This window comes from Muscardinus avellanarius (assembly GCF_963383645.1).
Source record: "Muscardinus avellanarius genome assembly, chromosome: 2".
NCBI classification, from domain to species: Eukaryota; Metazoa; Chordata; class Mammalia; order Rodentia; family Gliridae; genus Muscardinus; species Muscardinus avellanarius.
The window spans coordinates 83729243-83755340 of NC_137787.1; the positions used below are offsets into that span (position 1 = coordinate 83729243).

The 26098-nt window shown below is 40.5% G+C and overlaps 1 protein-coding gene across 1 annotated transcript; it reads right to left on the reverse strand.

Moving 5' to 3' along the window:
* Nucleotides 1-1163: 1163 nt before the first annotated feature.
* Nucleotides 1164-25345, reverse strand: TNFAIP6 (TNF alpha induced protein 6; the record flags this gene model as incomplete). Its single annotated transcript, XM_080689122.1, has 6 exons — nt 1164-1333; nt 5630-5670; nt 10696-10924; nt 12847-13008; nt 17742-17879; nt 25252-25345. 6 exons carry the CDS (start codon nt 25343-25345, stop codon nt 1164-1166), a joined length of 834 nt encoding a protein of 277 aa, XP_080545248.1.
* Nucleotides 25346-26098: the final 753 nt, after the last annotated feature.

Below are 26098 nucleotides of genomic sequence, written 5' to 3' on the forward strand. Positions count from 1 at the left end.
CGGGCATGGTGGTGCACGCTTGTAATCCCCGCGCTTGGGAGGCTGAGACAGGAGGATCGCACAGGTTCGAAGCCAGCCTCAGCTACTTAGTGAGGCTCTCAGAAACTTAGTGAGACCCTGTTTCCAAATTTAAAAAAAAAAAAAAAAAAAGGGACTGGCAGTGTCCAATGCCCCTGGGTTCCATTTCCATTTCCAGTGCCCCCAAAATAAATTAGATTAATAAGTCTAGGGGTATAGTTCAGGGGTTGAATGCCTATGTTTTCAGCTAACAGGACCAAAAAGAAAATTCTGTTTAATTAGCCTCTGATCCAGTATTTCTACTTCTAAATAACTGTGACAGAAAATTAAAGATCTAGCCAGGTTTGGTGGCGCACAGGCTTGTAATCCGAACATTTGGGAGGATAAGACAGGAGGTTCATGGTTTAAGGACCTACTCAGCTACTTAGGCCCTTTGCGACTCAGTGAGACCCTGTTTCAAAATAAAGAATAAAAAATAGGGCTGGAGGTGTAGCTCAGAGATAGAAAGCCCCTGGGTTCCATCCCTCCCCAGTACAGCAAAAAAAAAAAAAAGAAAGAAAGAAAGAAAGAAAGAAAGAAAGAAAGAAAGAAAGAAAATTAAAGAACTGCACAAATATGTGTATCCAAGGTTATTTATTATCACAATATTTATGAAAACAATCTAAAATTTCAACAATAGAGATAGGTTTAAATAAGGTATTAAACAATCATATGTAATATTTTACAGCTGCTTAAAATCATGTTTGTGTAGAAAATTCAATGATTTGAAAAAATGTTTTGATTATAAAGTTTATGGTGTAAAAGGAAAGCATCAGGGTATAAACTGTACGTAGAGCAAGATCCCCAAATCTCAAATGCAAATACATATAGATACATATATACATATACCACAAGTAGAAAAATGATAGAAAAATATGTTAAAATGCTAACCCTAGTTATCTCTATGTAGGGAGAATATGAGACTTTATTTTCTCGTTTGAAATTTTCTGTAGTTTTCAATTATCCCCCAAATTAGATATTGCTTTCACATTTAGAAAAATAATAAATAAACATAGATGATAACAATATAAATGTGAGAGATCAAAGAGATTCCCAAAGGTGCAAACATAAAACGCTGCACATTTGGAAAAACCTTTTCTTTTGTTTTATAAATGGCTAAATCTTCCGGCTAAAAAGTTTTTGTTTCCAGTAGAAGTAGTACTTGTATTTTTTCCTTGGCTGGATTTGGATGCAGGATCCACTGCAACGTATTTGATTTGGAAACCTCCTGCTGTCACGGAAGCATCACTCAGAAACTTCAAGGTCATGACATTTCCTGGGGGGGGGCACAAAAAAACACCAAGAGGTTACTCCCCTGGGAATCAACCGAGGCATCTAAGGCTCACCATTCTCACAAGCAAATATAAGAAGTTATGAACAAGGCTCCCAGCATTCAGAGGTGGATTCTCAGAATTAATTACAAACACAAAACAAAAATTTAGAGTCTGATTTTATTTTAGAGTTTTAGAGTCTGATTTTTTTTTTTTTTTTTTTTTTTTTTTTTTTTTTTTTTTGGTAATGGGGGTGTAACCCAAGAGCTTTTCTACCTCCTGGGATACAATCCCAGACCTATTTTATTTTATTTATTTTTTGGTGGTACTGGGGGTAGAACCCAGAGGCTTTCTACTTCCAGGCTATACTCCCAGACCCATTTTACATTTTATTTGGAAACAGGGTCTCACTAAGTTGCTGAGAGCCTCACTAAGTAGCTGAGGCTGGCTTTGAACCTGTGCAATCTTCCTGTCTCAGCCTCCCAAGCAAGCGTGCACCACCATGCCCGGCTCTACTTTATTTTTTATTTGGAAACAGGGTCTAACTAAATTGCTAGAGGCTGGCTTCAAACCTGCAATCCTCCTGTCTCAGTCTACCAAGTACTGGAATTACAAGCGTGTGCCATCATGACTGGAAAACATTTTTTTTTTTTTTTTTGTGGTACTTGGGGTGGAACCCAGAGTTCCTACCTCTGGGCTATACTCCCAGACCTTTTTTATATTTTATTTGGAAACAGGGTCTCACTAAGTTGTTGAAAGCCTCACTAAGTAGCTGAGGCTGGCTTCGAACTTGTGTGATCCTCCTGTCTCAGCCTCCCAAGCGCGGGGATTACAAGCATGCGCCACCACGCCCCGGCTTCCCAGACCTATTTTATTCTTTATTTTAAAACAGGGTCTCACTAAGTTGCTGAGAGCCTCACTAAGTAGCTGAGGCTGGCTTCGAACCTGTGCGATCCTCCTGTCTCAGCCTCCCAAGGGCGGGGATTACAAGCGTGCGCCACCACGCCCGGCTAGATCCCTACTTTTGAATACCAAAATATATTTTACCTACATATAAAGACCAAAATGTACTAAACATAAAAGGGAAAATTACATAAAATAAGATATACAGTTTTCTTTTTTTTTTTTTTTTCAGTACTGGGAATCAAACCCAGGATTTCCTGCATAGTAGTAGGCAAACAATCTACCATTGAGCTACATTCCCAAAGTTGTTTTTTCTTTCTTTTTTATTATGGTACTGGAGATTGAACCAAAGAACATTCTACCTCTGAACTACATCCCCAGCCTTTTTTAATTTTGAACAGGATTTCACTAAGGTGCTGAATGAAGCTGGCCTTGAACCTGTAATCACCTCCTGTCTCAGCCTCCAGAGTACTAGGATAACAGTCCTATACCACCATGCCAGAATAGGTATGGCCTTCTTCTTCTTTTCTTTTCTTTCTTTCTTTCTTTTTTTTTTTTTTTTTGAGGTACTGGGGGTGGAATTTGGGGGCTTTTCTACCTCCAGGCTATACTCCCAGACCTATTTTGTACTTTATTTGGAAACAGAGTCTCACTAAGTTGATGAGAGCCTCCCTCAGTACCTGAGGCTGACTTCAAGCTTGTGCAATCCTCCTGTCTCAGCCTCCCAAGTGCTGGGAGTACAAGCGTGCGCCACCACGCTCGGCAGGTATGGCCTTCTCAACACCCCAAACCCAGAATTAATTATAAACACACACAAAAAATTTATATATATATACATTTTATATGTAATGTATATTATATATAATTTTCCTTTATCTATAAAGCCACAGAGCTAAATAGGGAATACCTATTACTCCAATTGCCTCCTCCTGACGCAGGAGGATCACAAGTTCTAGGCTAGCCTCAGAAACTTACTGAGACCCTGTCTCAAAAAAATAAAAAAGATGAGTCAGGCATGGTGGCGTACGTTTGGGAGGCTGACATGGGAGGATGGCGGTTCCTGGCTATCTCAGCTACTTAGTGAAGCCCTTTGCAACTCAGTGAGACCTTTTTTCAAAAAAAAAAGGGGGGGGGGCTGGTAGAATGTCCCTGTGTTCCATCCCCAGTACCACAAAAAAAAAAAAAAAAAAAAGTAAAAATAAAAGAGCTGGGTATGGTGGCTCATGCTTGGGAGGCTGAGATAGGATTGCAGGTTTGCAGCCAGCCTCAGCTACTTAGTAAGGGCCTCTGCAATTTAGGGAGGTCCTGTTTCAAAATAAATAATAAAAGGCCGGGCGTGTTGGCGCACGCTTGTAATCCCTGCGCTTGGGAGGCTGAGACAGGATGATCTCACAGATTTGAAGCCAGCCTCAGCTACTTAGTGAGGCTCTCAGCAACTTAGTGAGACCCTGTTTCCAAATAAAATATAAAATAGGTCTGGGAGTATAGCCTGGAGGTAGAAAGCCTCTGGGTTCCACCCCCAGTACCGCATAAATAAATAAATAAATAAATAAATAATAAAAAGTAGGGCTGGGTCCGGGTTTGGTGGCACACTATTATAATCCCAGCGTTCTGGGAGGCGGAGACTAGAGGATCACAGTTCCTGGACAGCCTCAGCTACTTAGCTAGGCCCTTTGTAACTTAGTACTAAGAGGCCCTGACTCACAAATAAGGTGTAGCATAGTGGTACAATACTCCTGGTTTCCACCTCTGGTACCACACACACACACACACACAAAATAATAATAATGTAGGGCTGGGAATGTAGCTGGAAGTAGAATGCCCCTGGGTTCAATCCCCAGTAATGAGAAAGAAGAAAGAAAGAAAGAAAGAAAGAAAGAAAGAAAGAAAGAAAGAAAGAAAGAAAGAAAGAAAGAAAGAAAGAGAAAGGAAGGAAGGAAGGAAGGGAGAGAGAGAGGAAAAGGAAAAAAGGGCTGGGGATGCTGCTCAGCGGTAGTAGGCTTGCCTACCAAGGCTTTGTACCATGTACAAAGCCCTTGGGTTCAAGCCCCAGCCACAAACACACACATACACACCTACACTCAGCACACACCCAAACATGCAAACAATGCTTATTTTGCAGATGTGAAACTGAGGCTCAGAGATACCAAGTATCTCGTCCAAAGCCAGGTTTGAGCCCAGGCAGTCTGGCTTCAGAGCTCATGTTCCAGCTGCCACACTGCACTTGTTTCATGCTTGGAGGATCTGCCTAATCATCAAAATATTACTGAGATGGGCATGGTGGTGTATGCCTGTAATGCTAGTACTCGGGAGGTTGAGACGGATCACAGGTTCGAAGACAGCCTCATCCACATAGTGAGACCTGTTTCAAAACAAAAAGTGAAATAGGGCTAGGACTGTAGCTTGAATGTGGAATGCCCTGGGTTCCATCCTCAGTACCACACACACACCCCAAAAGTGAAAAGTGGCCTCAAAATGTGTGTGTGTATAGGGGGGTGTATGTGTGTATAAATATGTTTTGTTTTGTGTATGTGTGTATACATACACACACATATATGTATATTTTTTGTATTGTGAAAGAAACCAGAGTTAAGGAGCAAGAGACAGACAGAGGCCAAGCATGGTGGCAATGCCTATAATCCCAGTACCTGGGAGGCTGAGACAGGAGAATCTTAGGTTAAAGGTCAGCCTCAGCAATTTAGTGAGACTATTAGCAACCTAGTGAGACCCTGTTTCAAAATAAAAAATAGAGCCGGGCATGGTGGCACATGCCTGTAATCCTAGTACTTGAGAAACTGAGATAGGAGAATTGCAGATTCCAGGCCAGCCTCAGCAATTTTGTGAGATCCTGTTTTAAAATTAAATAAAAGCCAAGCGTAGTGGCGCATGCTTATAATCCCAGCATTTGGGAGGCTGAGACCGGAGGATCACAGTTCGCGGACAGCCTCAGCTACTTAGTGAGGCCCTCTGCAACTCAGTGAGACCCTGTTTCAAAATAAAGAATAAAAAATTGGCAGGGGGAGTACCTCGGAGGTCAAATGCCCCTGGGTTCCATCCCCAAATCCTCAAATAAATAAATAAATAAATAATAAAATAGAATAGAATTGAGGGTGTAGCTCAGAGGTAGAATGCACCTATGTTTCAATCCCCAGTACTATACACACAAGGAAAGTAAATAAATGATTTTTAAAAAATAGAAAAAAAAAGGGCTGGAGGTGTAGCTTGGAGGTAGAACACCCCTGGGTTCTGTCCTCCATATATATATATATGAATGAGAGTAACTACAAAGTTGTTCATTTTCAGGGACACTGTAAAACAACAACAGCAAACAAAACAAAACAAAACAAAACAAAACAAAAAAACAAATAGAAGTTTTGCTCCTTGAATTGAAATGTTACCTGTGCTAATGATGTCTTCTGGAAGCTCGTTGCCACAGTATCTGAAAGAGAAGAGAGAAGAAGTCACATGAAAAAATATTATATATCTATTTAGCTGGCCCTACTGATAATAAAATGCTTTCTTTTTCTTTTTTTTCTTTTTGCAGTACTGGGGATGGAAGTCAGAGGCATTCTACCTCTGAGCTATATCCCCAGCCCTATTTCAAAACAAAAAAATAGAAAGGGCTAGGGGGTGTAGCTCAGAGTAGAATATACCTTGGTGCAATCTCCAGCACAAGAAAGAAAGAAGGGAAGAGAGAAAAAGAGAAAGAAAGAAAGAAAGAAAGAAAGAAAGAAAGAAAGAAAGAAAGAAAGAAAGAAAGAGAAAGAAAGAAAGAAGCCAAGAAAAATTATTTAGTATCTCTAATATAAAAATACAAAGAGCTGGCTAGAAATAAGTTGTGCTAAGAAAAGAAAATACTAACTTGATTATTCTTGGAGTAAGCTGTTTTAGATAAAAAAGGAATATGCCAAATTTCAGACTTCTTTGGACTCTTGCTGTTTGTTTTTTAGATAGAATTCTTACCACCCCCTCCCATCTTCTACAGTTTCAAGGTGTCATCTTTCAACTCTGTTACCATAAAATATATACTCAAGAAAAGGAAAATAAATGGAAAGTTTAATAGGTTACCCTTCATAGAAAGGTTGTAACACAATAATAAATGAATAAAATTTAATGTTGGGCATGGTGGCATACGTGAATGTATTCCCACTACTTGGGAGGCTGAGATAGGAGAATTTTAGGTTTCAAAGCCAACCTCAGTAACTTAGGGAGACCTGTTTGTTTGTTTGTTTGTTTATTTATTTATTTATTTTGGTGGTACTGGGGGTGGAACCCAGAGACTTTCTACCTCCAGGCTATACTCCCAGACTTATTTTATTATTTATTTGGAAACAAGGTCTCACTAAGTTGATGAGAGCCTCACTAGGTAGCTGAGGCTGGCTTTGAACCTGCGCGATCCTCCTGTCTCAGCCTCCCAAGCACGGGGATTACAAGCGTGCGCCACCACGCCCGGCTTGGGAGACCCTGTTTAAAAATAAAAGATGAAATAGGCTGGGAGTATAGCTCAGAAGTAGAATGCCCCTGGGTTCTATTCCAGCACCACAAAAAATAATCATCATCATTAAAAAATAATAAAGCCATATTAATCATTTAAGAATAGAATGGGAAGTTCCATATCGAGTAGTAATGATGAATAAATTAAAATCAAGTGCACTGCAAAGGTTGGTGCAGGAGTAACGTGACTAGTATTATTTATTTTTGGTACCAAAGGCTGAATCCAGGAGCATTCTACCTCTAAGCTACACACCAGCCCTATTTTTTTTTTTAATTTTTTATTTGGAAACAGAGTCTCACTAAGTTGAGGCTGGTCTCAAACTTGTGATCCTCTTGTCTCAGCCTCCCAAGTACTGAGATTACAGGTGTGCACCAGCACCACTGGCAGTATTGTCTACTTAAAGACCTTATAGAGCTGGGTGTGGTGGCTCACGATTGTAATCTCAGTACTTGGAAGGCTGAGACAGGAGGATTGCACAGGTTCAAGGCCAGCCTCAGCTACTTAGTGAGGCTCTCAGCAACTTAGTGAGACCCTGTTTCTAAATAAAAAATGCACAATAGGTCTCAGGGTATAGCCTGAAGATAGAAGATCCCTTGGTTCCGTCCCCAGTACCACACCAAAAAAAAAAAAAAAAAAAAAGACCTTATAGAATTGCAACTCAATGTATCTTTGTTTTTTTGTTGCAGAAGCACTGTGATAATTTTATGATTTGGAGGGAAATTAGAGTATATAAAAATGCCAACTGCTGGTGCTGGCGATGGAAGAAAAAGAGAAAAAAATGAGGACATTCAAGAAAGTTGACATTTCTAGCTGGGAAATAGCAGTTTGGGATAATTTAAAGAATCCTGTTTACTGTGACACATTTATACAAAATAATGCAAAAAGATACAAAATGAGCAGGGCGTGGTGGCTCACGCTTGTAATCCCAGCATTCGGGAGGCTGAGACCTGAGGATCGCAGTTCGCGGACAGCCTCAGCTACTTAGTGAGGCCCTCTGCAACTCAGTGAGACTCGGTTTCAAAATAAAGAATAAAAAATAGGGTTGGGGATGTAGCTTGAAGGTAGAATTCCCCTGGGTTCCATCCCCAGACCCCCCCCAAAAAAAAAAAAAAGATACAAAATGATTTTAGGGGAGAAAGATTTGGAAAATATCCCCTATCATATCAGGTCCTTTTTTAAATTAATTAATTAATTATTTACTTATTTATTTATTTATTTATTTATTTATTGTGGTACTAGGATGAAACCCAGGGGCTTTCTACTTCCAGGTACACCCCCAAACCTATTTTATATTTTATTGGAAACAGGGTCTCACTAAGTTGCCTAGAGCCTCACTAAGTAGCTGAGGCTGGCTCTGAACCTCCACAATCCTCCTGTCTCAGCCTCCCAAGCGCCATCTTGCCCGGCTCTGTTCTTTATTTTGAAACAGGGTCTCACTCAGTGGCAGAGGGCTTAAGTAGCTGAGGCTGTCTGCAAACCGTGATCCTCCTCTTGTCTCAGCCTCCCAAATGCTGGAATTACAAGCGTGCACCATCACACACGGCTTATTTTATTTTGGATTAGGAAACAGGGTCTCACTGAGTTGCTGAAAGCCTCACTACATGGCTGACACTGGCTTCAAACCTGCAATCCTCCCATCTCAACCTCCCAAGCACTGAGATTACAAGCAGGTGCCACCATGCTTGGCGCTTTATTTTCTTTAAGCAAGGACTCATTTTTATATAATTTTAAAAATATAAGTGAATAAATCTCTAATTAATAGTAATTATATTTCTTGTGTCAGGGATGTACTGATGTTAATGAACCCCTGGACATTTTACCTTTGAACTACCTTCCGGCCCTATTTAATTTTTTATTTTGAAACAGGGCCTTGCTAAATTGTTGAGGCTGATATCGAACCTGAAATCTGATGTCTTAGCCTCTCAAGTATGGGGATTACAAGTGTGCACCACCCTGCCTACTTTAGTAATCAGATTTCTAAGAATACTCTTTCTTTCTTTCTTTCTTTCTTTCTTTCTTTCTTTCTTTCTTTCTTTCTTTCTTTCTTTCTTTCTTTCTTGGTACTGGGGATGGAACCAGGGGCCTTCTACCTCCGGGCTACATTCCCAGACCTATTTTTATATTTTTATTTGGAAACATAGTCTCTTAAACCATCTGAAGCTGGCTTCGAACCTGCAGGATCCTCCTGTCTCAGCCTCCCAAGTGCGGGGATTACAAGTGTGTGCCACCACGCCCGGATTCACATCCAACTTTTTTTCTTTTTCTTTTTTTTTCTTTTCTTTTTTTTTTTTTTTTTTGCGGGTCTGGGATGGAATCCTGGAACCCAGGGGCATTTGACCTCTGAGCTACACCCCCTGCCCTACTTTTTATTCTTCTATTTTGAAACCGGGTCTCACTGAGTTGCAGAGGGCCTCACTAAGTAGCTGAGGCTGTCTGCGAACCACGATCCTCTGGTCTCAGCCTCCGAATGCTGGGATTACAAGCGTGTGCCACCACCCGGCTCCCAACTTTTTTTCTTTAATTTAATTTTAATTAATTTTGTGTGTGTTTGTGGTGTATTGGGGATGGAACTCAGGGGCATTCTACCTCCGAGCTACACCCCCAGCCTATTTTTTCTTCTTTATTTTGAATCAGGGTCTCACTGAGTTGTAAAGAGCCTCACTAAGTAGTAGCTGAGGCTACCCTTGAACTGTGATCCTCCTGTCTCAGCCTCCCAAATGCTGGAATTACAAGCATGCGCCACTATGTCTGGCTTAATTTTAATTTTTTATGGAACTGGGGATTGAACAAAAAAGAATTCTTTCTCTGATCTACACCCTGGCCATATTTTATTTATTTATTTATTTATTTATTTATTTATTTATTTATTTAGTGGTATTGGAGGTGGAACCCAGAGGCTTTCTACCTTTGGGCTATACTCCCAGACCTATTTTCTATTTTATTTGGAAACAGGGTCTCACTAAGTTGCTGAGAGCCTCAGCCTCCCAAGCATGGGGATTACAAGCGTGCACCACCACGCCTGGCTATTTTATTTTTTATTTTGAAACAGGGTCTGGCAGCTTGGCATGGTGGTGCATGCTTGTAATCCAAGTACTTGGGATGCTGAGACAGGAGGATGGCAGTTTCCAGGCCAGCTTCAGCAATTTAGTGAAACCCTCTGCAACTTAGTGAAACTCTGTTTTGAAAACAAAATAAAATAGGGCTCGGGTTATAGCTCAGAGGTAGAATGCCCCCAAGGGAGTTCCATTCCTAGAACACACACACCAAAAAAAAAAAAAATCCACAAAAGTTCAACTCATATATCTCTTCTTTCTCCTATTGTTATTCAAATCCTGAAGTTTTTATACATACGTAAGTGAAAAAAAAATTTTTTTATTTTAGCTTTGTTTTGAAACAGGGTCTTATTAGATTGCTGAGTCTCACCACTTGCTCAGGCCATCCCCAGATCTGCAATCATCCTGTCTCAGCCTCCCAAGTACTGGGATTACAGATGTATACCACCATGCCTGGCTTCTAAAGAATTCTTACAACTATCAAATGCAGATATCACTACCTTTTTTTTTTTTCTTTTTTTTTTTTTGGTGGTGATACTGGGGATAGAACCCAGGGGAATTCTATCTCAGAGCTACACCCGCAGCCCTATTTTGTATTCTTTATTTTGAAACAGGGTCTCACTAAGTTGCTGAGGGCCTCACTAAATTGCCGAGGCTGACTGTGAACCTGGATCCTCCTGTCTCAGCCTCCCATATACTGGGATTACAGACACATGCCACCACTCCTGACTTGTCACTACTTTAATAAGTAAATGTAGCAGCCAATTAAGAAAAATCATTGTTGAGAAGGATATAATGTTGCCAAAGAGTAGAAATACTGGAAAATCAACATTATAGGGACAGTAGAGAAAAAAATTAAAGAAGCAGAACACGAATATGGAATGGGCATACAACTGCACAGGCAAACAACACGTACCTTCCCACAAAGCCGTGGACATCATCATAGCTGTCATATATTTCAACGTAGTCAGCCAAGCAACCAGGGTCATCTTCAAGGTCAAAGTCCAAAAAACTCAGGTGAATACGCTGGCCGTACTTGATCCTGATGTGCCAGTAGCATATCTGATTATCGTCATACTCATTTGGGAAGCCTGGGGACTTAAACATTCGTTTAGGATCTGTAAAGACACCACCGCACTCCTTTGCTGAAATGGAAGGCAAAAGAACGGAAAATCATTATCCTCACTTGAAAATGATATTCACTTCTTCAACATTATTATTATCATTATTATTTTTGGTGGTACTGGGGTTCCTGGAAGCCCTTCTACCTCCGGGCTACACTCCCAGACCTATTTTATACTTTTATTTGGAAACAGGGTCTCTTAAGCCAGCGCCACTTCAGACCTGCGCAATCCTCCTGTCTCCGCCTCTCAAGCGTGGGGGATTACACGCGTGCGCCACCACACCTGGCTCTTCGACATTATTACTTTTTACAAAATAGTAAAGAAATTGGTAACAGCATCTATAGTATAATACATATGTGGTGGTACACACCTGTAATCCCCGAACTTGGGAGACTTGAGACACGAGGGTCACAGGTTCATGGCCAGCCTGAGCCACTTAGTGAGACTCTATTTTAAAAACAAACAAACAAAAAAACCGGGTGGGGTGGCGCACGTAATCCCTGTACTTGGGAGGCTGAGACAGGAGGATCGCACAGGTTCGAAGCCAGCCTCAGCTACTTAGTGAGGCTCTCAGCAATTTAGTGAGACCCTGTTTCCAAATAAAACATAAAATAGGTCTAGGAGTATAGCCCAGAGATAGAAAGCCTCTGGGTTCCACCCCTAGTACCAAACAAAACAAACAAACAAAGCCCAGCATGGTTGCACATGCTTGTCTAGTCTAGTGCTTGGGAGGCTGAAACAAGAGGATCACAGGTTCTCAGACAGCCTTAGCTACTTACTGAGGCACTCTGAACCTTGTTTCAAAATAAAGAATAAAAAATAGGGCTGGGAGCCGGGCATGGTGGCGCACACTTGTAATTCCAGCTTTTGGGATGCTGAGACAGGAGGATTGTGGTTTGCAAAGAGACTCAGCTACTTAGTGAGGCCCTTTGAAACTCAGTAAGATCCTGTTTCAAAATAAAGAATAAAAATTAGGACTGGGAGTGTAGCTCAGACGTAGAATGCCTTAGGTTTCATTCCTAGTACTGCAAAAAAATAAAATAAAAATAAAAACAATGCCGGACATGGTGACACACGCTTGAGAGCCTCACTCAGTACACTCAATAGCTGAAGCTGGCTTCGAACCTGCGTGATCCTCCTGTTTCAGCCTCCCAAGCACAGGATTACAAGCGTGCACCACCACACCTGGCCAAATTGAACTTTCTTTGGGGTACTAGAGATAGGTAGTTTGAACCCAGGTGTATTCTATCACTGAGCTACCCTCCCTTTTGGTGGTACTGGAGATTGAACCCAAGGGCATTCTACTTCCAAGCTAAACCCATACCCAGCCCTATTGATTGATTGATTGATTGATTGATTGACTGATTGAATGATTGATTGCAGGTCTAGGGCTGGAACCCAGAGGCATTTAACCTCCGAGCTACAACCCCTGGCCAATTTTTTTTATTCTTTATTTTGAAACAGGGTCTCACTGAGTTGCAGAGGGCCTCACTAAGTAGCCGAGGCTGTCCGCGAACTGCGATCCTCCAGTCTCAGCCTCCCGAATGGTGGGATTACAAGCATGCACCACCACATCCGGCTTTTTAATTTTTATTTTGAAACAGGGTCTTGCTAGGTTGATGAGAGTCTCACTACTTGCTGAGGCTGTCTTCAAACCTGTGATCCTCTTGTCCCAGCCTCCCAAGTACTGGGGTTACAAGCGTGCACCACTATACCTTTTATTTTTTATTTTGAAACAAGGTTTTGCTAAGTTGCCCTGACTGGCTTGGAACTTTCAATCTTTCTGTCACAGCCTACTAATGTGCACCACTGTGCCCAGTTTAACATTTCATTTTAACAACCTCTTAGTAGTATTTAACTGATTTTTATGTTTGGTTGTTTTGACTGTCATTGTTTATTGTATAACTATTTTTGCAAAACATCAATTATTATTTTTAACGAACCATGTGGATTGTAGCAATAGGCATCCCATCTTTCACTTCTGTTGAGACGGACTCCGTAATCAATAATACCAGTTTTCCCAAATCCACAGTTGGGGCCCGGCTTCACAATGGGATATCCAACTCTGCCCTTGGCCATCCAGCCAGCAGCACACACATGAAACCCTGCAAGAGGAATAAAGGGTTATGGACTTAATGGATGAAGTCCCTCAGCTGAGCAGAGGTCATCTTAACAAAAATGAACACTGCAGGCCGGGCACGGTAGCCCTTTTAATCCCAGCATTTGGGAGGCTGAGACCGGAGGATGGCGGTTCGCAGACAGTCTCAGCTACTTAGTGAGGCCCTTTGCAACTCAGTGAGACCTTGTTTCCCACTAAAGAATAAAAATAGGACTGGGGGTGTAGCTTGGAGGTAGAATGCTCCTGGGTTCCATCCCTAGTCCGGAAAAAAAAAAAAAAAAAAGGAACAATGCAACAATCTGTTCTCAGCTGTCCAATTCCAGTTCATGTAAAATGAAAAAAAAATGGCTTCTTAAAAAGTTTGAGCTGGGTGTGGTGGCGCACGCTTGTAATCCCAGCATTCGGGAGGCTGAGACCGGAGGATCGCAGTTCGCGGACAGCCTCAGCTATTTAGTGAGGCCCTCTGCAACTTAATGAGACCCTGTTTCAAAATGAAGAATGAAAAGTAAAGAATAAAAAATAGGGCTGGGGGTGTAGTTTGGAGGTAGAATGCTTCTGGGTGTCATCCCCAGCACCAAAAAAAAAAAAAAAAAAAAAAAAAAAAAAAAACAGAAAAAAAAAGAAAAAAAAAAGAAAAAAAAGAAGAAGAAAAAAAAAGAGAAAGAAAGAAAATAGGAGAATAGGCATTTCTATATGAAAATTCTATACTGTGTGTGTGTGTGTGTGTGTGTGTGTGTGTGTGTGTTGGTACTGGAGCATTCTACTTCCAGGGCAGTCTACTTCCAAGCTATTAGTTTCACCTTTTTTTTTTGAGTTCTTTATTTGAAATAGGGTCTCAATAGATTGCTGAGAGTCTCACTATGTTGTTAAGGCTGATTCCTCTGTCTTAGCCTCCTAGGTACTGGGATTGCAGGTGTTTGCCACTACTTCTAGACCACACCATTTCATATAAAGGCTTTCTGCATCCTTGGATTCTGGGATCCATAGAATCTTAGAACCAATTCCTTACTGATGCTACTGGATAATTGTATGTTTGTCTTGGGTAATGTATAATAAACCAGGTGTGGTGATGCAATTTGTAATTCCAGTACTTGGGAGGCTGAGAAAGGAGGATCGCAGGTTTGCAACCAGCCTCAGCTTCTTCAGTGAGGCCTTGTGCAACTTAGTGAGACCTTGTTTCAAAATAAAGAATAAGCCGGGCGTGGTGGCACACACTTGTAATCCCTGAGCTTGGGAGGCAGAGACAGGAGGATCGCGTTGGTTCAAAGCCAGCCTCACTGGTTTAAGAAACCCTGTTTCCAAATAAAAATATAAAATAGGTCTGGGAGTGTAGCCCAGAGGTAGAAGGGTTTCCAGGAACCCCAGTACCACCAATAAAATAAAATAAAAATAAAAAAGAATAAAAAATAGGGCTGGGAAGCCGGGCATGGTGGCGCACGCTTGTAATCCCAGCATTTGGGAGGCTGAAACCTGAGGATCGCGGGACAGCCTCAGCTACTTAGTGAGGCCCTCCACAACTTAGTGAAACCCTGTTTCAAAATAAAGAATAAATGCCGGGCGTGGTGGCGCACACTTGTAATCCCACGCTTGGGAGGCTGACACAGGAGGATCACACAGGTTCGAAGACAGCCTCAGCTACTTAGTGAGACCCTATTTCCAAATAAAATATTAAAAAAAAAAATAGGTCTGGGAGTATTACCCAGAGGTAGAAAAGCCCCTGGGTTCCACCCCCAGTACCACACCCCCCCCCAAAAATAAACAAAACAAAACAAAAAACAAAGAAAATAAAGAATAAAAATAGGGCGGGGGAGTGGCTCAGAGGTCAAATGCCCCTGGGTTCCATCCCCAGACCCCCCCCCCCAATAGGGCTAGGGTGTAGCAAGAGGTAGAATGCTCATGACTTCAATTACCAGTAACACACACACACACACACACACACACACACACACACACACACACAAGCTTTGCCAGGCATTTTTTCTTTCTGTCATTAAAGGCAGGGATTCTAATTTGCGGTGACCCATTCTGGTAATAGCCCAGGAGACACAATAGCGGTCCGTTCTTGTATAAGGAAGCAAATAGCTCCAATTACCTAATTCCTTCCTTCCTTCTTCCTTCCTTCCTTCCTTCTTCCTTCCTTTTCTTCTCCTCCTCTAGTACTCTACTACTGAATTACATTACCAACAATTTATTATTTGGTTTTTATTGGTCCATTATAGTCTCACATCATAAAGTAAATCATGTTGACAATGACACACACGCACACAGTACTTGTGCCCCCGACTCCTGCCTCCCCGCTTTCCTCCCTCCCGATACTAAATACCTGTCCCCAACACTTTTTATTTTTTGTCTTGAAATGGGGTCTCGCCAAAATTGCCCAGGCTGGCCTTGAACCTGCGATTCTCCTGTCTCAGCCCCTGGAGTAGCTGGGATGACAGGCATATGCCACTGTGCCTGGCAATTACTGGACTTTTCACCAGATCTCCTCACATCGTTGTGGTTTCTTTTTTCTGTCATTTTATAGCTCGCTTACCCCTTTTCTCATAGGTTTTGATCCTATAGTACAAATGCATTCTCCCCCCCCCCTTTTTTTTTTCTGTACTAGGGATTATATGCAGGTCCATTCTACCTCCGAGATATACCCCAGCCCGCGCGCGCATGTGTGTGTGTTATTGGGGACTGAGCCCAGGGGAATTCTATTTCTGAGCTACATCCCTAGCCCTATTTGATTTATTTTTAAATTTTGAAACAGGGTCTCACTAAGTTAAAAAGGGCCTCACTAAGTTGCTGAAGCTGGTTGCAAACCTGTGATCCTTTTGTCTCAGCCTCCCAAGTACTGGAATTACAAGTGTGCACTACTATGCCCAGCTAGTTTTGGTTTTGAAGCAATCTGGCTACTTTCTTGAGAGTCTTGTTATGTTGCTGAAGCTGGTGTTTTGTGTGTGTGTGTGTGTGTGTGTGTGTGTGTGTGTGTGTGTGTTACTCTTGGTGGAACCCAGAGGCTTTCTACCTCCGGCTATACTCCCAGACCTATTTTCTATTTTATTTGGAAACAGGGTCTCACTAAGTTTCTGAGAGTCTCACTAAGTAGCTGAGGCTGGCTTCGAACCTCTGCGATCCTCCTGTCTCAGCCTCCCAAGTGCGGGAATTGCAAACGTGCGCCACCACGCCCAGCCTCTGAGGCTGATCTTGAGCCTGCAATTCTGTCTCAGCCTCCTAAGTACTATTACAGGCATGGGTCACCATGCTGGGCTCTCTTAGTTCCTTTTTTATTTTTATTTATTTATTTATTTATTTATTTATTTATTTATTTTTGGTGCTCCCAATTTTATTTTTTTTAATTTAATGCTAAAAATTAAAAGGAAAGAAGAGGTACTGTAAATCTGACAAATGAGAGAATAAAGGCGATATTTCCATCGCTTGATTTTTTTTTTTTTTTTTCCGGGTCTGGGGATGGAACCCAGGGGCATTTGACCTCTGAGCTACACCCCCTGCCCTATTTTTTATTCTTTATTTTGAAAGCGGGTCTCACTGATTTGCAGAGGGCCTCACTAAGTAGCTGAGGCTGTCTGCGAACCGCGATCCTCCAGGTCTCAGCCTCCCGAATGCTGGGATTACAAGAGTGCGCCACCACGCCCGGCTTGATTTTAAAATATAATAATGATATCTGAGATTACACCAACTTCAGTTCCTTTTTTTTTTTTTTTTTTTGGTGGTACTGGGGGTGGAACCCAGAGGATTTCTACTTCCGGGCTATACTCCCAGACCTATTTTATACTTTATTTGGAAACAGGGTCTCACTAAGTTGCTGAGAGCCTCACTAAGTAGCTGAGGCTGGCTTCGAACCTCTGCGATCCTCCTGTCTCAGCCTCCCAAGCGCGGGGATTACAAGCGTGCGCCACCACGCCCGGCTCTTCAGTTCCTTTTTTATTAAATTGCTGAGGTTATCCTCAAACCTATAATCTTTCTGACTCACTCTTCCAAGTGCTGGGATTACAGGTGTGAGCCACCATCTAGCACCTTCTCCCATTTAATGTTAAAAAGTATCGAAAAAAATCTCTAAATCCATTATTTCTTCTACCAAGTAAATTTCTTTGTGAAACTCAACATAATAACATGAATTAATAGCTGAGAAAAGCCTGGCATGGTGGTGCACACTTTTAACCCCAGCATTTGGGAGGCTGAGACAGGAAGATCGTAGTCACGAACAGCCTTAGCTACTACTTAGTGAGGTCCTTTGCAACTCAGTGAGATCCTGTTTCAAAAAATTAAGAATAAAAAATAGGGCTGGGAGTGTATCTCGGAGGTAGAATGCCCCTGGGTTTCATCCCCAGTACCACCAAAAATAAGTAAATAAGTAGCTGAGGAAACCCATGCTAAGAAGTCAAAAAGAGGTAGAACAATATTAAAAATGAGTAGAAATTGCACTAAAATTAATGAGAGATTTAAGTGATATGGAGATAACAAGGTCTTCATTTTCTTTCGATGTCTATTTTATTAGTTCTCACTGCACTGTGACCTCGGGTCAGATGCTAGTACTAGAAACCTCTACCTGTAGGTAGAGAGGAGAGGCGAGGACAGACAGCCCAAGATGTCCTAGGACTTAGGGAACTCTCCAGAGGGCTGGAGAGAGACGTCTTTTTAGGGGTTATAGGAAAGGTGAAATTTCTCCCCCAAGGCTGACAAAGAAGAAAAATATTGGTCAAATAAATCAGTTACCGATTTTTCTGGCTGCCTCTAGCTGCTTGTAGGTGGCGAGACGGCCGCCTTCAAATTCACACACCGCCTTGGCTTCCGCATAGGTGAGCTTGTATTTGCCAGACCGCGACTCTCTGTGGTACACGCCCGCTGCCTGTTCTGGGAAGTCACAAAATGTCATCAGCGCTTGAGTATCCATTCTTGTGGAACAAGGGAAATTTGCTTCAGCTGTAAGATTACGTCAGCTATTGTTCCTGCCAAAGAACTTTCTAGGTCGGCTGCCATGGGTAGCTAAGTTTTCATTGTTAGAAAGTTTTGAAAGAATGATGAATGAGGGGGAATTTTAGGGGCACTGGAGTGGGGGGGGAGCATAAGCAAAAACTTGAGGCTAAATTGTGTGTCTGACTTGATAGCCTGAAATCAAGTTTTTCATTTATACTTTTATACTCTCCGCAAGGATAAGGTTTCAGATGTCATTTAGCTCTAAGTCATAAAAACTTGGGAAAGTTAGAAATAGGAAATAAAAAAGGAAGTGAAGGAACAAAACTAAAGAAGAAACCATTATGTAGGCTTACAATGATGGAGAAAAATAAGCCAGAATATCCATTTGAGGGAAATGACTAATGCCATGTAATTGAGACTTTAGTAAATAAATAAAAAAACTGCAAGAAACCAAAGCAAACAGTTTGTTAAGAAAAAAAAAATGGCTTCAAACACAGTAGAAAAAAAACTGCACAGTTAATTACTAGTTAGTTTCTAACTTCTTTTTCCATTTATTTTGTTCTTGTTTTTTAGTTCACATGTTGTTCCCAAAATATTTTAGGCGGTGATAAATCATACATGAGTTGTCTTCTGTTTAGATGAATTGTTTTTTTGTTTTGTTTTGTTTTGTTTTATTTTGTTTTGTGGTACTAGAGATTGAACCCAGAGGCATTCTACCTCTGAGCTACACCCTCAGCCCCATTTTTATTCTTTATTTTGAAACAGGGTCTCACTAAATTGCAGAGGGCCCCACTATGTAGCTGAGGCTGACTAGGAAACTCGAATCCTCTGTCTCAGCCTCCAGAGCACTGGGATTACTAATGTATACAAACACACCTGGTTTAAATTAATTGTTTTGGCCATATGTGGTGGCGCACACTTGTAATCCCCGCACTTGGGAGGCTGAGACAGGAGGATCGCACAGCTTCGAGGCCAGCCTCAGCTACTTAGTGAGGCTCTCAGAAACTTAGTGAGACCCTGTTTCCAAATAAAATATGAAATAGGTCTGAGAGTATAGTCCGGAGGTCAAAAAGCCCCTGGGTTCCACCCCCAGTACCACACAAAAAAATTAATTGTTTTGAGTTTGGGGTGTCTTCTGCCATAGAAATGAAATGGAGAGATTACCATGACAATGGCCATAAGGTTAGCTGTAATAGCTCTAATATATAGTTTCCCAGGTTATAGTTAACTATTTGTCCCTTAAACTTTGCAGTTAGTACTGTTAAGATCATTGCCAATGAGAACACATATTTCTTGGCATATAACAAATATAGATCCACTGTTGTTGTTGTTATTATTATTATTATTATTATTATTGTTATTATTAGATCCAGTGGTATTAAAAACATAATTCTAAGACAGGCATAGTGGCATACGATTATAATCCCAGTACTTGGGAGGTTGAGACAGGAGGATTTCAGGGTCTCAGCCAGCTTCAGCTACTTAGGCCCTCAGCAACTTTGTGAGACCCAGTTTCAAAAATAAAGAATAAGCCGGGCGTGGTGGCGCACGCTTGTAATCCCCGCGCTTGGGAGGCTGAGACAGGAGGATCTCACGGGTTCGAAGCCAGCCTCAGCAACTTAGTGAGACCCTGTTTCCAAATAAAATATAAAAAAGGTCTGGGAGTATAGCCCGGAGGTAGAAAGCCTCTGGGTTCCACCCCCAGTACTACCAAAAAAATTAAAAAAATAAAAACAAAGAATAAAAGCCAGGTGTGGTAGCTCATGTTTGTAATCCCAGCATTCGGAAGGGTGAGACAGGAAGATCTTGGTTCGTGGACAGCCTCAGCTACTGCTTAGTGAGGCCCTTTGCAACTCAGTGGACTCTGTTTCAAAATAAAGAATAAAATATAGGGCTGGGGGTGCAGCTCAGAGGTATAATGCCCTTGGGTTCCATTCCCAGTACTGGAAAAAAAAAAAGAAAGAAAGAAAGAAAGAGAGAGAGAAAGAGAGAAAAGAAAAAAGAAAAACAAAGAATATAAAAAGCCGGGCGTAGTGGTGCACACTTATAATCCCGGCATTTGCAAACCTTTGCAACTAACACTTTGCAACTCAGTGGAACCCTGTCTCAAAACAAAGAATAAAAGATAGGCTGGGAGTGTAGCATGGAGGTAGAATGTCCCAGGGTTCAATCCCCAGTACCACAAATAAAATAAATAAATAAATAAATAAATAAATAAATAAATAAATAAAATAAAGGAAAAAAAAGACTAAAAATAGGGTCAGGAGTGTAGCTCAGAGCTTGAATGTCCCTGAACTCAATTCCCAGTACTGTAAAAAAATAAATTAATTAATTGGTAAATTAATTAATTAAAACAAAAACAATTCTAGGCCAGACACGGTGGCACATGCCAATTCTTTGAAGACTGAGACAGAAGGAGCGTAGGTTTGAGACTACTCTCAGCAACTTAGTGTGACAGCTTCAACATAAAAAATAAAAAGAGCTGGGGGTAGAGACCACAGCTAGAATGACCCTGGGTTCAATCTCAAAAAACCAAAAACCAAAAAGCAAAACAGAGAAAAGCCCAAAGAAACACAACTCTAATTCAATTCCTATTCTCCTTTCCAAACTAAACTTGCTGTGGTTCAATGTGAGATGGCGCTTGGCATGTACCTTGCTTTTCCTGTCTCCTGCCCTTACCTTCATTAGATGGTAACAGCCTACCACTTAGCCTTAGTCAATCTGATGCTCATAGGCCAGAGAATACCAACAACGTCGTCATAGCCAGTTAATATGTTTTCCCTTTGTAAATCACCTGCTGCCCAGATGTCCTTCAGATGGCAAAGCCTTAGTCAACTTGTACTAGTTTACAATTTTAGTTATCTTGAGAAATACCATGAGATTTTGCCAGGTTCTCAAGGAATTTGGACACTAGTGGACAACATGAGTAATATATATATTTACACCCTCCCCATATACACTTTGGTACTGAGGATTGAACCCAGGGGCAGTCTGTCTCTGAGCTATACTCCCAGCCTTTTTTTATTTTGAAACAGGATCAAGTTGCTGAAACTGGCCTCAAACCTGTAATCCTCATGTCTCAGCTTCCCAAGTACTGAGATTACAGGCATGAACCACTTTACTCAGCACTTTGATATTGAAATAGTTAACGCTGAAAGCTTTGGTATCGAAAGGGCATGTCTAGTTTACTTATATACTGTAAGAGATATTGTTATTTGTGTGTGTGCGTGTATGTGTGTGTGTATTTGTGTGTGTGTGTGTGTGTGTGTGTGTGTGTGTGTGGTTCTGGAGATTGAACCCTGGGACATTCTACATTCTACCTATGAACGACATCTCTAGCCCTTTTTATATTTATTTGTTTGTTTGTTTATTTATTTATTTATTTATTGGTACTGGGGGTAAAACCCAGGGGACTTTTACCTCTGGGCTATACTCCCAGCATTTTTTATTTTAAACAGAGTCTAGCTAAATTGCTGAGCGCCTCACTATATTGCTGAGGCTGATTTCAAACCTGTAATCCTCCTGTCTCAGGCTTCCAAATACTGGATAATAGGCATGTGCCACCATACTTGGCTTCTAGCCCTTTTACATTTTTTTATTTTAAAACAGGGTCTCACTGGGCATGGTGGCACACGCTTGTAATCCCCGTGCTTGGGAGGCAGAGACAGGATGATGACACAGGTTCAAAGCCAACCTCGGTGGCTTAAGAGACCCTGTTTCCAAATAAAATATAAAATAGGTCTGGGAGTATAGCCTGGAGATAGAAAGCCTCTGGATTCCACCCTCAGTACCACACACACACACAAAATAAATAAAAATAAAAATAAATAAAGTAGGTCTGGGGTGTACCTTGGAGATAGAAGGCATATGGATTCCATTCCTAGTACTATCAAAAATAAATAAGTTAAAATTGTATCAGTTCTCCAAAAATATAGAATAAGAATCTTTATCTGAACAAAAATTAAAGAAACTGGGTGTGGTGGCACATGCTTGTAATCCTAGTAATAGAGAGGTTAAGACAGAAGGATCTCAGGTTCACGGAAAACCTCAGCAAACAGACTTTCATCAACCTAGTGAGATCCTGTTTCAAAATAAAAATAAAATAGAGGTGAGGGGTAGCTTAGAGGTAGAATGCCTCTGTGCTCTATCCCTAGTGTCACACACACACACACACACACACACACACACACACACACACAAAATTGATAGGACTTAATGGGTGCTAAGATTTTTTTCAAACTAATTTCATCAATATTTTATTCCAAAATTAAAATATAAAAATTATATAATTTGCAATAAAAATTAGGAGATTTTTTTAGAAACCAATTAAAATTTTCCTTCCAAGCTGGGTGTGGTGGTGCACGTTTGTAATCCCAGTATTCAGGAGGCTGAGACAGGAGGATCACAGGTTTGAAGCCAGCCTCAGCTACTTAGTGAGGTCCTCTGCAACTCAGTGAGACCCTGTTTCAAAATAAAGAATGAAAACAGGGCTGGAGGTATAGCTTGGAGGTAGAATGCCCCTGGGTTCCATCCCCAGTACCCTAAATTACTATGAGTTGGTCTCAAACCTGTTGGGATCTTCCGGTCTCAACCTCTAAAGTACTGGAGTTATAGGCATAGGTTATTGTACCTGGTACTGAGGATGGAACCCAGGGGCTTACTACCTCCAGGCTACACTCCCAGACCTATTTTATATTTTACTTTATCATTATTTTTTATTTTTTAAATTTTATTTATTTATTTTGTGGTACTGGAGGTGGAACCCAGAGGCTTTTTACCTCCGGACTATATTCTCAGGCCTATTTTTTATATTTTATTTGGAAACAGGGTCTCAACTAAGTTGCTGAGAGCCTCACTAAGTAGCTGAGGCTGGCTTCGAACCTATGCGATCCTCCTGTCTCAGCCTCCCAAGCGCGGGGATTACAAGCGTGCGCCACCATGCCCGGCTTTATTTTTTAAAGCTAAAAATTTTATTTTTTCTTTTAGCAAGTTGCAATAGTACAATGTCGGCTCTGGTTTCTGCTGCTGGTGGTTCTACCATGGAGGAATTATGTAAACTTACATAAATTTTTGGCTGAGCCTCAGTTTCTTAATCTATCAAATGGGAGTAATGACGCCAGGTATAGTGGCACATGCTTATAATCTCAGAATTTGGGAGTTTGAGACAAAAGGATCACTAATTCAAAGACAGCCTCAGCAAGTAGTGAGACTAATTGACTTAGTGAGACCTTGTTTTAAAATAAATACATAATCCCTGTGTTTGGGAGGCTGACACAGGAGGATGGCACAGGTTCAGAGCCAGCCTCACCTCAGCTATTTAGTGAGGCTCTCAGCAACTTAGTGAGAGCCTGTTTCCAAATAAAATATAAAATAGGTCTGGGAGTACAGCCTGATGATAGAAAAGCCCCTGGGTTCCGCCCCCAGTACTACAAAATAAATAAATAAATAAATAAATAAATAAATAGGGCTGGGGGTATATCTTAGACGTAGAATGCCCCTCGATCAAGCCACATCCACAGTGCTACAAAAAAAAAAAAAAAAAAAAAAAAAAGGAATAATGTTCCTGGGCTCTAGTAGAAGTTCACAGTATATTGTTTTTCTTTTCCCTTCTCTTTCAGATTCAATACAAAGGCTGAAAAAAAAAATTACTGTTTTCAATGTTCATGATCTATGTAAACTGATCCAAATCTCTTATCCTTTAGTGGTTTTTTTTGTTTGTTTCATTTTAAATTACTACTTAAGAACTAGAAGATAATATAGCTAAAGCATCCTCTCTTTGATAGATGCTGGCAGATTCCTGCCTACTAATACAATTCTCTTTCTTCCCTAAATAGTTCTAACATTATATTGACCCAACCAACTGTAAAAAATGTGTGCTAGGCTGACTGGTCAATAATTTTGTCCCAGATTGAAGCAATTTGCAATTATTTAGAGCCTCAGATTTGCAGCATGCTATTAACAAAGATTTGGGTTTGCTTATCTCTCCCTCTGGGGTGGTTCTTCTGCAAGCAAGGTTTATATTTTTGTAATATACGGTATCACTTAAAAAAAAATCCAAATTACTTGATCACTGAAAAGTTTGATAGCATTTCAAAGTTTATTCTCATGAGTTTAATTCTTACAGCTGTATGACTTTTTTCATCTGTGTGTGAAAAATATGTACAAATGTCCTCAATTTCAATTCTGTGCAATGAAATTCAACAAAGAGATTTGTTCATTCTTTGCTAAATTTCAAAACCCATCTTGCCTACGTACATCACATTGAAACTAGTTCACTGGCTCAAGCTGGGAGGAAAAAAAAAAAAGGGCGGCAAGGCTGCGCATTACAAATTGGGCTTTTTAATGAAATCCTCATGGCTGCAGTTATTACCAGAGAGAAACATGTTGAAAGGGAAAAGAGTCTACAACCATGTGCTGCTTAGCAAGCATAAAACCATGCTGTAGGTTAATTTTGCTTTCTCTTTATTTCTTTATTCTGTGGAAGAATCTATCATTATTTTCCTGCAAGCAATACAAAATTTTCTCTATTAAACACAATAATGAATGTAAAGCATTACCAATGCATATCATAAGAGTTAGAGTACTATAAGGCATGTTTAGCAGTTTCTGCATTTTGGTTTTTTTTTTTTTTGGTCCATTGTTTATCTCTACCATTTGGCCTATGTCATTACTTACATTTAATAAAACAAAAGAAACATTGCTTGCCTAACAAAGGGATTAGAAAAGTATTTATATGAATTTATATTTATAAGTATTTAGGGAAAAAAGAATCAAAGTGGTAAGAATGTAGTCCGAAGTAGAAAGCTTTTTTTTTTTTTAATTTCTTTTCCACACTGTAAGCTACCTTTGTCAAAACAGTCAAAAGATATTTGGAAAAACTAAGATATATCTTACAGCTCAGAGCACAATGAACAATGACTGTAAAACAGTTACATATCCCAATTCATCTGAAATATAACTGAAAATGCAATACAAATAAAAACAAACCTACTGGTGGTTTTAATTTGTTAAATAAATACTCATCACTACACTACCATATCTGCTTTGAAAAAATTTTAAATGTATTTTCACAATAAATAAAAATCTCCATCTCTATATTCTGTCAAACAAATTCATTTTATAAACAGCTATTTTTAAATTTTAGAAGGCAAGAACACTTAAAAATGACATTTCAATGGCATTTTATCTTTCTTAAGCAATTTCTTTAAAAACATAAGCCTGACAGATTTAAAATTTTCTTTAATTCATCCCTTCCTGATTTCAAAGAATTAACATTCCCAATGAGAAATTCATGAGTGAAGTTTCTTACCAAGCCATATGGAGTTATGAAAAATTCCATTCCTGAATCCCCATCCTTGGGCTTCTTCCCACAGCAAGACGAATAAGTAAATTAAGACAATCATATCTTCAGTTGTAGGGCAGTTAACAGCTGACAGGGGTTTCTGAACGATAAATTCTCAGAGCAGCGGCTGAAATGTGACTGAAACATCTGGTTTCCACATCTTTTAAATAGTTTTTTTCAGCTGTGAGGTCAGCAAGTACTCTCCAATGGCATTTTCCGTTGCAGAGTTACACAATTAACTCAGTGTCTGGAGCCAGCCCTCTGACTCATTTGCATTGGCCGCCCATACCGAGGGTTTAGGATGACCATCTACGCTTTAAAATTCACTTACGCAGAAAGAGGTTCATTGACTCTGTCAGTCAGTCACAAACACTTCCTATTAGGAAGTTTGGGGAACTTGGTGCAGATTCAGGAATGAATAAAAGAAAGTCAAATTTCAGTAGGAATTTTAAGAGAAAGCTTCAATGTCTTACTTGAAATGTTAATTATGGGGTTTGGGGTTTGTGGTTAAGTACTAATCTTTAACCTGACCCTGGTAATGTTATCTTGGTTCTCCCTAAACATAGCCAAATTTAAAAGGAAATGTGTGCATAGTTTGGCAAATCCTGAGCCATCTCCAGTGATGCAGGTCTTCCTTACTCTTTGTCTGCTTTCACCCTAAGGCAAAATCTTTGGTTTGTTGTTGTGGTGGTGGGGGTTGGTAAATATATCAGCTACCCCTCTTCCCCCCAAAAAATAGTTTAATATCTGAGCCTTTGGATATGCAAACAGCTTTGAAGTATACTAATATTATATAAATTTGCCTAGGTCACAC